Source organism: Lycorma delicatula, chromosome 4 (genome assembly GCF_047948215.1).
Source record: "Lycorma delicatula isolate Av1 chromosome 4, ASM4794821v1, whole genome shotgun sequence".
Taxonomy (NCBI): Eukaryota; Metazoa; Arthropoda; class Insecta; order Hemiptera; family Fulgoridae; genus Lycorma; species Lycorma delicatula.
In genome coordinates this window covers 135,759,854-135,772,468 of record NC_134458.1, presented here as the reverse complement: position 1 = coordinate 135,772,468, position 12,615 = coordinate 135,759,854, and the positions used below count along the sequence as shown (strand labels likewise).

The following is a 12,615-nucleotide window of genomic DNA, read 5'->3' as shown; positions in this document are numbered from 1 at the left end:
CTCTCTCTAGTATTGCGGCCACAGTTCTTCAAGTAAATTTCATCTGCATGGCTTTACATGTTTTGACCAATGCAATTGCCGGATTCAACCTCCTCCTTCTCAAAGGATGGTAAGATTTTAGTTTTCTGCGCAGCACATGACTTATTCATAGTTAATTTCTCTTTGATTTTTCTTCTGAAAGACTTATTAACCTTGAATTTAGTCACATCGACAAGAATAGTAGCAATAGTATTTGGCTTGACGGCTGCTTTTCCTTTAATGTGTTTCTCAGCAAACCGTCGTTTCAACAAGGTCTTTCTGCTTCAGTGTTGGAAGTTGACAGTTTTAACTGCTTTCTTCCACTTTTCCCTCCGTCCGTAATCAATTGCATTCAGTAGTTTTGTTGCATTCTGTGAACTGCCATCCTCCATGTATTTATTGTAGATTTAAAATTTTTAATTTAAATAATACAATGAAAAATAATTACAATTACAGTAATTGTAATCACTCCCTGGCTGCCTATCTATTACTGATTAGCATCATTTTTTTTTTTTGGTGATTTTCCAATCCTGGCATTCAGGGTTATAATTAATGGATGATACTTATCGTCATTATATCTGCGATGGAAATATTGCCTAGAAAATGTTTAGTTCACAAGTCATATTATTTTACAATAACTTTTTCTTGTCTTTAACAAATATTTGTGAATTTATTTATTCCTGAAATCCATCTTTCTTATCAATTGAGTTTTTCCTCTGCAGCAGGAACACGAACAACAACAACAACAACAGCAGGATCAATTACAACAACAGAATCCTCATAGATATCTTCATCATCCTCCTCCGGGTCATACTCGTGGAAAATGGATGCCGATCGGTGACGGATGTAGTGGGCCAACATTAAGAAAAGCTGGTAATCAGGTACAATATTGGTGTGGTGTATGCAACAGAAGATTATCTTCACGTGGTATTTACGAAAGACATTTAAAATCACATCTTCACGCTAAAAGAACACGACAAGAAAGACAGTTGGATGAAGATTTATTAACTGTTCCATCTCGACCGAGCAGATTAATAAAAAGACGTCAAGAATCGTCTTCAATAAATATAAACAAAATATCTTCAACAAAATCGGTCAGTATTTTTAAGTTTTATTGTTTAATTATGTGCATGGATTTAATATTTGATTAATCAATGTTATAAAATCGTGTATCCCTATTTTAATACTTCTGAACTTCAACTGATACGTCTTTTTGAAATGAAGATTGTGATTTTTAGAAAATTATTAAATCATTATAACAGCAATTGAGTATTTGGATGACATTGGTATTTTTCTTTTGAATCACTTTTAAATTTCAAAGCCTCATAGCGTTAACAAGCCTTAAAAGTTTATTCATACAATTTTAATTTTATTTTTTAGAAAAAAATCTGAAAAATCTGGAATTCTTATTTATTATATTATATTTTCAATTAATGTTTCTTTGTTCCATTCTTCTAGTTTAATTGATAATTTTTACTTTTCGTAATGATTTTTATTATTATCTTTATTTTTATTCATTCTTTGAACGGAACAAAAGGATCTCTTAGGATTTAGTAACCCTTATGAATTACAGTATGGACTTTTTCGTCCTTGGTTGTGGGTTGGTTCTAATGATCTGGCTGGTTATGTACTAAGGAATAGTGATTATTCAAGGAAAATGATTGGAAGGACAGTATTTCGCTCCTTGGTATTAATTTAACAAAACATTCGGCTGGCTAATAACCCATCCGCTAGATTTATTTTGGCAAATCACCAACTCAAGACGATCATTATTTCAAAACAAAGTTGTCCGTAAGCTTCCTTCTCATAAGGATTTCAAGATTGCATTTTTGGAACCTAAAACTATTAAAATGCATGTTCTGTAAAATCGTGTACAGGTGTATGATTTGGATGCTGCTGTCATGGACGTATTAAAACGTTTATCTACGTTAAACTTACGTTCTTAAAAGTTTAGTCATAAGTAAAACTTACAATTTTAGGAGTTCCTGTTCGAATGTTATCACAAAGTTTGATTTTCAATTAAACACAGTGTTAACATTAAACATATGTTAATGTATTGAAAGTTCTATTTTGCTCTATGTCAATCCCATTTATTTTCAATATTGCTGTTAAACACAAATGTCAAAATATTTTTTTTTTACTTTTTATTTTTTTCTATTGTATGCCAATAACGAGCTACTACTTTAAAAAACTTAATGCTAAAAATTAGCTTCTGGTTTTTAATTTTACGTTTTATACTCTTAATATTATCTTCTTTAAGAACACTTTCCTTGTTTTATCTTTATTATAATCTTTCTTTTTTATCCTTAATAATTTTCCGTTTAAAATAGAAGATTCTTTCAACCTAATTAAATTTTTGTCTGATATTTATTTAATTTATATTCCCATTTCTAACACATTGGTTTGATTTTATTACGCTATTAAATAAAACGATTTTCAATTATCATTAGTATTAGATAGTTTTTAATCTTATGTAACGTGTTATTGTAAAGCCCCTTAATATCGCTATTTATTACCCAGAATTCTTTATTCTACTTTAGTTCAAGTTTTTTGAAGTTTCTTTTTTTGTTTATAAATTAGAGATATATCTGAATTAAATGGTTTTTCTAGATAAACAACTCACAACATACAGAAGATAATCAACAAAAATTTTTATTAAATTCAGTAAGCAAGAAGGAACGGAAAAAACATAGATAAAAATTGTACATTGTCCTCCATATGGCAACAAGGTAAAAAACATCTTTTTATTTTTAGGCAAAACAAAATTTAGTGGACGTTATATAGATCGATCTGAAAAGACAATAACTGCAATTAAGGATACGTAAACAAACTAAAAAAGCTAGAAAAATATTGCATGACTTTTCCGGGTACGCCGGTTTAAAAGGCATACAATAATACCTCATGATAGGTCTATGTATGACATTCAAAAATTAAAAAAAAAAAAAATGTAAACCGTAAGTAAGTAGAACAAAAAGCATATATTTTAATTTTAAGAGAGGTGGGTTAATTGACTTAAATTTTTTTTGTTTTGGATCTGCATGTGTATTCTAGGTAAAAAATTTGCTTCAATAAAATTTTCTTTAAAATTTCTATGAAGAAAATCGAAATAGGTTTTTTCGCGATATCCTTCCACCCCCTTAACGAATTTATATATACTTTCCTAATGTGTATGTTGCAATCTTTTCGATTAGTGAACAATAAGCAATTCCCTCCCATGGCTCATTAGATGAGGATGATATGTATGACATGTAAATGAGATGTAACCTTAACGAATTTGAAAAAAATTAATATGATCAATGCCTCCTCATATGTAGAAATATTTGAACCAAATTTGAAGAAAATCGGTCCATCAATCCTAAGATATAAGGCCAAAAACATTACAACGTACATATGTGTGCATACATATAGATATACAAATGTTTTGTTTTTTTTTGGTTTACGTAAAAATTTTCAAAAAACCTGATACCCGATTTTAGATATGATTACCATACTTTTCCCCTTTAATATAGGTATTCTAGATGTATTCGTCGGGAAAGTAAAATGATTAAAAATAAAATAAAGAAGCATTTGACTCATTATTATTATAAAAGCCTAAAAAAATCGATGACACCCAATATTATCTGAAAAATCGTTACAAAATTAGTTTATTAGATACGATAGTTTTAAAAGTTTGCACAAATTAGTTAATTGGCAATATAATACTGAAATTTTTATTGTGAATGACGATATGAATATTGCCAAAATTTATTAAAAATTTAAAGTTTTCGTATGGAAATTACGAAAGAATCGTAAGAAGATAAAATACTTATCCCATCCCTTAAAACTTTTCCTGAGAGGAGATATCAGTTTCGTTAGTTTAAGGTTTATGCTAACTTTGAATTTCTTGAGTAGATTTATATTGTATCCAATTATTATAAGGGGCGTGTATTATTAGGTCATCGTGACCATCTCAGTTGGATGTTTCAATTGTTTAAATGTTTTTAAATTAACTTACACTTTCGAATAGGTTACCTAAAAGTTAGTAGTTGTTTATAATTTTTCCCCTTTCATTTCCTAAACGCTACAAGAAATACTTGTTTTATTTTGATTCGTTAACTGTTGTTTATTTATCCGATTAATATTTATTATTATCTGCTCATTAAGGTAATTAACCGGCAACCGTGATGAAATGGAGCGTCTCTGCTTATCATCCGGTAGATCGTAACTTAAAATTCTAGTCAGGTGGCATTTTTTATACGTTAAAAAAATCATCTACGGCTGTAATTAGGCGGTTACCTTGTAGTTGCTTAAAAATGGAAGTAAATAAATTATTTTTTCATTTATTCATTTAGTTTTTATCGTGTTTATTTTTCGAAATAACAGTATAATTTAAATTTTAAGTAAAATTTATTGTAGAATAAATGGCTTATGAGCTTTTTCTTATTACTTTCTCGGCGAATATAGTTAGAATAACTATATTAAAGGGAAAAGTACGGTGATCGAGTCAAAAATTGGTTATCGGGTATATGTTTACGTTTTAGTGTCCAAATAGTTCATCTAGACAAAAAAAAAAAAATATATGTATGTATGTGTTTTGCACTGCGTTTAGCCTTATATCTCAGGATTAACCCAACCGATTTTCTTCATATTTGGCTCAAATATTTCTATGTATGGGGCATTGATCATACTATTAATTTCTTTTCAAAATTTTGAAGAGGTGGGGTGCGATTTTCTTCAGAGGTATTTTAGAGAAAACCTTTTTAAAATAAATTTGTTGCTTACGTTGTATATATAAATCCAAAACATTTTTTCGAAAAATTATTCCTCACCTCTTAAAATTGAAATATATATATATGTTTTACTTTATTATCCTTTCGTTTAAAGATTAATTTTTTTTTTTTGTATTTTATACAATCTATATATACATAGAGTTATTAAAGAATATCTACAGTTTTCCAAAATTATAACCTTAAACACAGAAAAGGTTATTTGGAAAATTGTACGTTCTTGTTTTAACCTTTATTAGATAGGGTGTTAAATTTAGAGAAAACTATACTTATAAAAATTTGTTAAGCTTAACCTATATATGAACATTTTTAGAATTTAAAAAAAAATTATTCCTCATTTTTAAAAAAAATTTTCTGATTTTGTTTTTTTTGTTTTTAGCTCTAATCTATTAAAAAAAATGGTTTTTTGTTACTTTAAGGGCAATTAAAATTTAAGTAGTTTTAGCCCTTTCACAATACCCCTGTTGTAAAATAATAAGGAATTTTTTTCATTATCATAAAAATTATAATTTATTTTTTAGGTTTCTAAAAGAATTTTAAGTTTATTCTGTTTTTGCTAAGGATCACTTACTTGTAAAAAAAAAAATTACTAAATTTTCGTCACAAAGTAAGGAAGTTCCTAAAATAAAGAATTGTTTTATTTAAAATTTGGAAATTTTGATACATAAATCTTATTTTGATAATCATTATAATCAATAATAAAAAAAACATTGAAACGGAGGCTCCAAAATTTTAAGAAATTTGGAAAATATTTTTTTTGTTACTTAAATTTAAATTTTATTATGAAAATAAAAAATAAAAATTTTAGTGATTGAATTGCAAAGACTTTCCGGGAAAGTCGGAAAGGTTTTACGATGAAAAACGTATGTAAGGTATTACCGGCATAGCCGAACAGCTTGTACAGTATTTTACCGGCTTTTTTAATGATTTTCTTATTACTATTGAAAATATTATATAATTTTATTTTTTAGAAATAGTATTTATCAATTCATTATAATTACTATTAAAAACAATTATTTTAAATTTGTTAATTTTAATATTTTTTTTAATAGGAATCAAAGAGAGTTCGTAAGTCTGTTGTTTGCCAAGTTTGTGGCGCTAGAGTATGGCGTCATCAAATGGGAAAACATCTTGTTTCACGTTTTCATTGCCGAAGAGCAGAAGGTCATCCGTCAGCAGGAGCATTAATATTATCATATGCAACTGCTATGGCCCGTCAAGCACCTTTTCATTGCTCACTATGTCGGTTTTATTGCAATTCTATGCAATATTTAATACAACATTGGGATTCTAAATTACACATCGTAAACGATTTAAAGGTTTGTTATAATTTATAAAGATAAATAGCGATTACTGTGAATTAATGGTGTATTGTATATTAGTATTAGGTAAATAGTAACGGTTACTTTTTTATGTTATAATGGTTTAGAAATCTGTTTCTTTTTCTAGAGATTTTTTATATAAATTCTGTTTAAGTTTTGCTTAATAAAGTTAAAATTCCTTTAACGAAAATTTAAATAATTTACCATTTTAATAATAATCGAGGTTATGAGAACGGTTGCAACATAAATAATATTTATTTTTACCTATAATTTTATTTTTTGAAATTATATTTTTGTTATGCTGTAAGTTCAATTAATTCGAATTTCCGTTTAATTATCCCAACCGATTTTCTTCAAATTTGGCTCAAATACGTGAATAGGTAGTGGGTAGGCATTCTATAATACACCCTGGTTGGTGATCCAGGAACAGGAATCATCGCACAATGAGCGCTGCTACCTCTATAAGTCACGAATAAACAAATCTAGAGACTAATACATTATCTAATAAATCAATAAACATAATAAAAATTTACTATTTAAAAATGCTTGTACGTTAGATGACCTAATCAAAGTAGTCGTAAACCACCTAATACAAAACAAAGTCACTTCCAAAAGTGGCTTAATCGTATAAAAAAAGATGCGTTATATGATAGGTTTACTAAGGAGTCGAACAGAAGCAGAATAGATCACTGCATACCAGTATGTCAAGCCCTATTAAATACAGGTGATACTTAGCCGAAACAGTGACATCTTCACTCTGTTTACCGCAGGATCTGTCCTGTATAATAAACATCATTACTCTCAAAGAAAGGAATTTCTACTTTTGTATCTCAGTGCTCTAAATACATTGTAATCTGAAGAATTAACTGTGAAAGATAGCGTAAAACTTTATTTAACTTAAATCATTTAACATAAAAATTTCATTCTCAAGTTTTTGTTTAATCCGATAATTCTTCCTTGCTTTTTTTTAAATTGAACATTATTGTCGAATTATAGTTTATAAAGAACATTGAATATTAAGGTTTTCTAAGAGATAAATACAGAAAACTTATCAAAAAGAAAACATGTTAATTTTTAAATTTAGGCCTAGAATTCATTCTAAAGTTTATTAGTAATAATTTTTACACCACTATCCAAAAAGGAGTGTAATGTATTTAGGGTATATGTATGTACGTATATTTGTTCCACCGTGGCAGTTCAACGTCTGAACCGATTTAGATGTATGATCTCCAGATGGAATCCTTACGTTGCCGGGAGTGTCGTAGGGTATATATATATGTTTAAATAAATTTTAAAAAATTGAACAAAAAATAATACTACATACACATACTGTATACAAAATTGTCACCAGCTATCCTATATTGAAGAGCAATGTTTGAAACGCAAACGCAAGGTGTTTCAAATGATGAGGATTATGAGAATGAATGTGGCGATTTACTTGATAGTATGTATGACGGTAAAATCATTACAACTAGTATAACGCCATTTGACACCGATATACCAAATATGAACTCTATTTTACCTGATGTTACCAACGAACTTCCGATACCTATTTATCAGTTGAAGCGTAAAACAGTTCCTCCCATCAGCTTTATGAGATAACAAAGGGCAGGGGAATTGGCACGGGTCAAACTGTTTCCAGACGGTAGGAATTAGTTCAGAGGATACCGGTCAGTGCCCGTAACTCCACGTGACTATTTCCAATCAAGGGGTAATTAGTAACAAAATATTACAAACCGACAAGTATCTGTTTTACGCCCTCTCACCTGTAGAGTTACATAAAGCTCAGCAAAATGTTTCTGTTTGTGGTCGCTTACGCCAAAATGGAGTCGAGCCTAATAATTTTGTTCAAAACGTTCACCTTGTGATGCGTAATATTCGAGGGACTAAAGTCATTTTGGCATAAAGCCTTCACGCATCTAATGGCAATGGTCCGAAATTTAACGGCTCCGCACGTCTACATTACACTGACGTGTAATTATCTGCACTGGCCGGACATTCTCTCTCTCTCTCTCTCTCTCTCTCTCTATATATATATATATTTAGTATTTTTTGACAGTCGTGTTTTTTTAATTTTTAACAGATTTAAAACTTATTATTTTATATTTTTAGGCTAATTGTAAATTTCCGTTAAAAATTAATACATTTCTTATGTTATAGCGTAAAAATTCACAATTTGTTCAGCATTAAAAAGCATACAACTTGTACTCTCCCTGCTGAATACTTTTTAACGACCGATTTCTGATAAAACAAAAAAAAAGTAGTAAAATATGTTCATCAGCCCACGTGGAAGTGTTTTATTAATTTATTTTTCAACGATAACGTAAAGAAGCATATCCTGCAGTAACATTTTTCCTGCTTCGAAAAAAAAGAAATAGCCGTTTTTTTCGTATCAGACTGTTCTGGATATAAATAAATTAAAATAAAAATAAAATAAATAAGATTTTTACAACGGTATATAGTATTATTTACGTTAGGTGAATTTAAAATTGTGTAGCCTACATATTTTACTATTCATTACTGGAGACGTTTAATTTTCGGCTATATTTTTGTCACTGAAATTTTAATAAATGTTCGATAGTTTATCCACGCTATTGACAAATCCTAAAATATTGTAATTGTGCAGTTATAAATACTAATATTCTCCATATTAAATTACATTTTTCACATAAATAATTCTACGTACATTAATTATAATGCAGTCGGTATTATATTTCGGATAAAAAATAATAGTAATAATAATAAATAAATAAAAAAATGTTACATAATGTATAGGTACAAGACAATATTTTAACTAGTTTATTTTATCTTTTAAATTTCTTTAGCAACATTTTTTTCTTTAATAGACATTCAAATAAACCTGTTATGAAATGTGTTACGTTAAGAAAAACAATCTTAATAAATTTCACACTAAGTGAATTTGCTGAAGTTAATATTAAAATACTGTAACTTTGTTTATTAAATAAGGTCCGAGTGTAGCTATAACATTTTTAATATTATTTTGTTTATATTAAGAAAAAACTGTCAATAAGTACTTAGGCTAATTTTTTTAATACTGAAATTCAAAATGTAATCCAATCATAAGGTACGTGTTAGTTAACGTATAACGTTGATGTTTGTAGTTCTTAACTTTTTATCATTTTTTCCTAAAAAACAAAGAAAATATTCCTAATCTTGCGTGATTTAGGAGAATTTTCCTGTTAAATTATGCCTACCAAATTTTCATTTTAGTAATTTCGATCCATCACCTTTTTTATCAGATTATTTAGTTCATTTTTCACTTTCCTGGTATAGCACTAGAGCTATGCTACAAGAAGAAAAGTATGATAATCAATAAAAAAAACAATGTAGAATGGATTGTTTTTTTTTGATTTCTCGACGTTTCATGAATCAGGGACCGCAAAACCAAAAAAAAAAAAAAAAAAAAATTAGGGGTAATGGTCGTACATCCGTATGTAGGTATCTTATAGAGTTGAAACTTAATAACTTTTTACTGAATAAACCGATTTTAATGAAGCTTTGTACACAGAGTATTGTATATTGGATAATTTGTTAGTAAACTTTTGGGATAAATATCTTGCAAGGGAGTGTAAAGTTTTTTCGGAGAAGTCTATTTTCTAAAAATTTTGCAAATATAAACCCACTTTTTATTAAGCTCAGAACATATGTGCATGGTTATCTTACCATTTCATTTTAAAATTTTGCCTCAAAATTATTCCCCCGTCCCAAAAAATCGAAGTCTTTTTAATTATTGCATATTTTTTAACAAGATATTTTTTATTGTCTTCCTAGGCATAAGAGTAGTGCAAGTGAACCCAAAAAAATACTTTGGAGGTGAAATATTAAGGGAGAGGAGCCAACCAAAGTTTAAAATATCGATTTTTTTTTATTTTTCCAAACTTTTTGGTTTATTTGAACTTTTAATATTATTAAAAGTTTAAATAATAAACTTTTAGTAGTAATATTACAATAAAATTTCATCATAATTCACCCCATCATCAAAAAATAAATCTTAGATAAATTTTTATTGGTTATATATTCAGTTTCTTCCATTTAACATAGAAAACGTAGAAAAATAAAATAAAATTTTTTGGAAAGTGATTTTGGAGGGAGGAGCAGAAAAATGTAAAAATTACTGATTTTAAAATTTTTTAAACTTTTTGGTGTATTAAACACGTAACAATAATTTTACAATTAAACTTCATCATAGATTACTTCCACTCAAAAAAAAAGGATTGTTATGTATAATTATTTTTTCATTATATAAGAATAAATAACCAATGCCAGGAAACCATTACAACTTTATTGTCAGCTTTTTGTATTTTCATAAAATACGGGAAGTAAATTTTTATTATATTTGCCTGAAAGTTAAAATACGAAAAGTTACGACTGGCTGTTTGGTATAATAAATAAAATATTGATTTTATTTTTTTAATGAATAAAATCGATGATACACCGAAAAATTCGAAATTATCCATGTACTAAAATATGGATTTATCGAATAATTATTTTATCGAATTAAAAGAGTGCATTGTAATAATAAGTAGTTATACTGTTATAACCCACTAAATATTATGTTGTCATGCATTTTATATTTTTATACGTCATTTTATCGATTTACCATCATTACGTCATTTTATCGTTAGTTGGTTGAATTAAAAAGAAGCCCGCATTGTAATATATTTTATATTATTCTACACATGCAGAGTGGTATTAGAATATGGAAACGGCTTTATATTTCAAAACTGTGGGATACGAAAAGGTAGAAACAATGCGTATCTATGTAGTTAGAAAATTACTACGATATGGTGTGTTTGAAATTTTTGTCTGCCATACTTAATCAAATCTATTCTTTGAATAGGAAGGTGATACATTGGTTTAATTTAACACTTTACGAGAAAATCGATGGCGAAAACTATTTCCCGATAGATTTCTTCCTTTTCAAGTTATAAGCAATCAAAATTGCAAAAACGGAAAAATTGTGGTAGTAATAAAACACGATAAAACTCCCCGTAGTAAGTTTTTTATTTCGTATTACCTTCAGAATTACGTGCAGTAATAAATTTTAAACAGTTAATGTTGGTATTAATGGACCAAATGCTAATAATAACAGCCTTCACAATAATAATAATACACAAAAACTAATAATTTGCAACGCTACTGCATATGGATAGGTCAACTTCTATTATTATCACAATATTTAATTTCAAAATTTACTTAAATGTTTCGTTCTTAACTCTTTAATACAATAAATTTTGAAAAAATTCAAAAATTCTGTGATTTAAAAAATGTATTACAAATTTCGAGTAGTAAATCAGCTGTGACTTTACAACAATGCAGAATTGTTGTAATGAGTTACATACTATATATTTCCATCCAGTTGGGGTAAGTTGGCCTCTTATTTAGCCCTAAACCTGCTTGTTTATTGAATTACTTAATTTTGGTAAGACATCCTGAATCATCGAAATAGTGGTAGGTCCAAAATATTGTAGTCAGTATTAGTAATTGTTTACTTAATTTCCAAGCCTTCGGTTCTTTGGAAATTATCGATATTAATAATGATTATAAAGAATAATCTAATGAAAACAATAATTTTTTTTAATAACGTTTATGATGATCTGAAGATGAGAAAATTTAATAATATTCACCAAAAAGATAAGAATAATAAAAAAGTAAAAGACATTTAATTACTTATTTTTTTGTTTATTTTAATAAATTAATTATTCATGTATGTAAATTTAATAAAATAAATGGATAGATCTATGGCATACAGCGAATATTACGTGCGCTTCAAAAAGGGTAAAATTTACGTAAACCTTTTACCAAAAGGACAGTAAATTCCATTCCTTCACCCAGACCCCGTAGGGGAAAACTTGTGGCAAATCCGGTCGCCATATCACTCATTCTGTTCCTACCCCTGATGGGCTTTATTGGAGGTCGTCTTTTAGACCCTCTAAACTCGATAACACAACACAATCATCAGTTTGACCTCTATCAGGGTGCCACCGATGCAAATGTCTCAGCAGACATTTCCACCAGTCGCTTCGTACGATCGCCTGACGATGGCTTCTTCCAACCCGACCACCTTTTTTTTTTTTTTTTTTTTTTCTTTTTTCTTCCTCTCAGCTCCCCTGGGCCGGACCGACTTGTTGGTATTACGCCGCCCAGGGGAGTGTCTTTAAACTCAAATAGGCCTCCCCACCTACCGGCTATATACCGGCAAGGCAGGTCGGCCTACCGGTTAGCTCTTTTTGAGAGTTCTTTATCAATATTGGCCCCTTGGGGACCCAAAAGGGCAATACTAATACACCACGCCAGACCCAGTTCGCCGCGACGCGGTACCGGGTCCCTTCAGTATTCAGTGTGCTCTTGCCTGACTGTTACCCGTGGAGTCCTTGGTGGCTCATCAGTGCCAACACACCGCAGCATGCTGGACCTCACCAGCAAGGCTGTCCACCCAGCCCTATTCTAGCCAACACCTTGTCTTCTCTCATCGGAGTATTTCTGTA

At 29.2% G+C, this 12,615-nt stretch overlaps 1 protein-coding gene across 1 annotated transcript in view; it reads left to right on the top strand.

Moving 5' to 3' along the window:
* Positions 1–12,615, top strand: part of LOC142323896 (uncharacterized) — a 255,617-nt gene that overhangs the window by 95,970 nt on the left and 147,032 nt on the right. The window contains exons 3-4 of the mRNA XM_075364229.1: positions 741–1,112; positions 5,837–6,103. Of these exons, the coding sequence (XP_075220344.1) occupies positions 741–1,112; positions 5,837–6,103 (639 nt within the window). The remainder of the gene's footprint in view (positions 1–740; positions 1,113–5,836; positions 6,104–12,615) is intronic.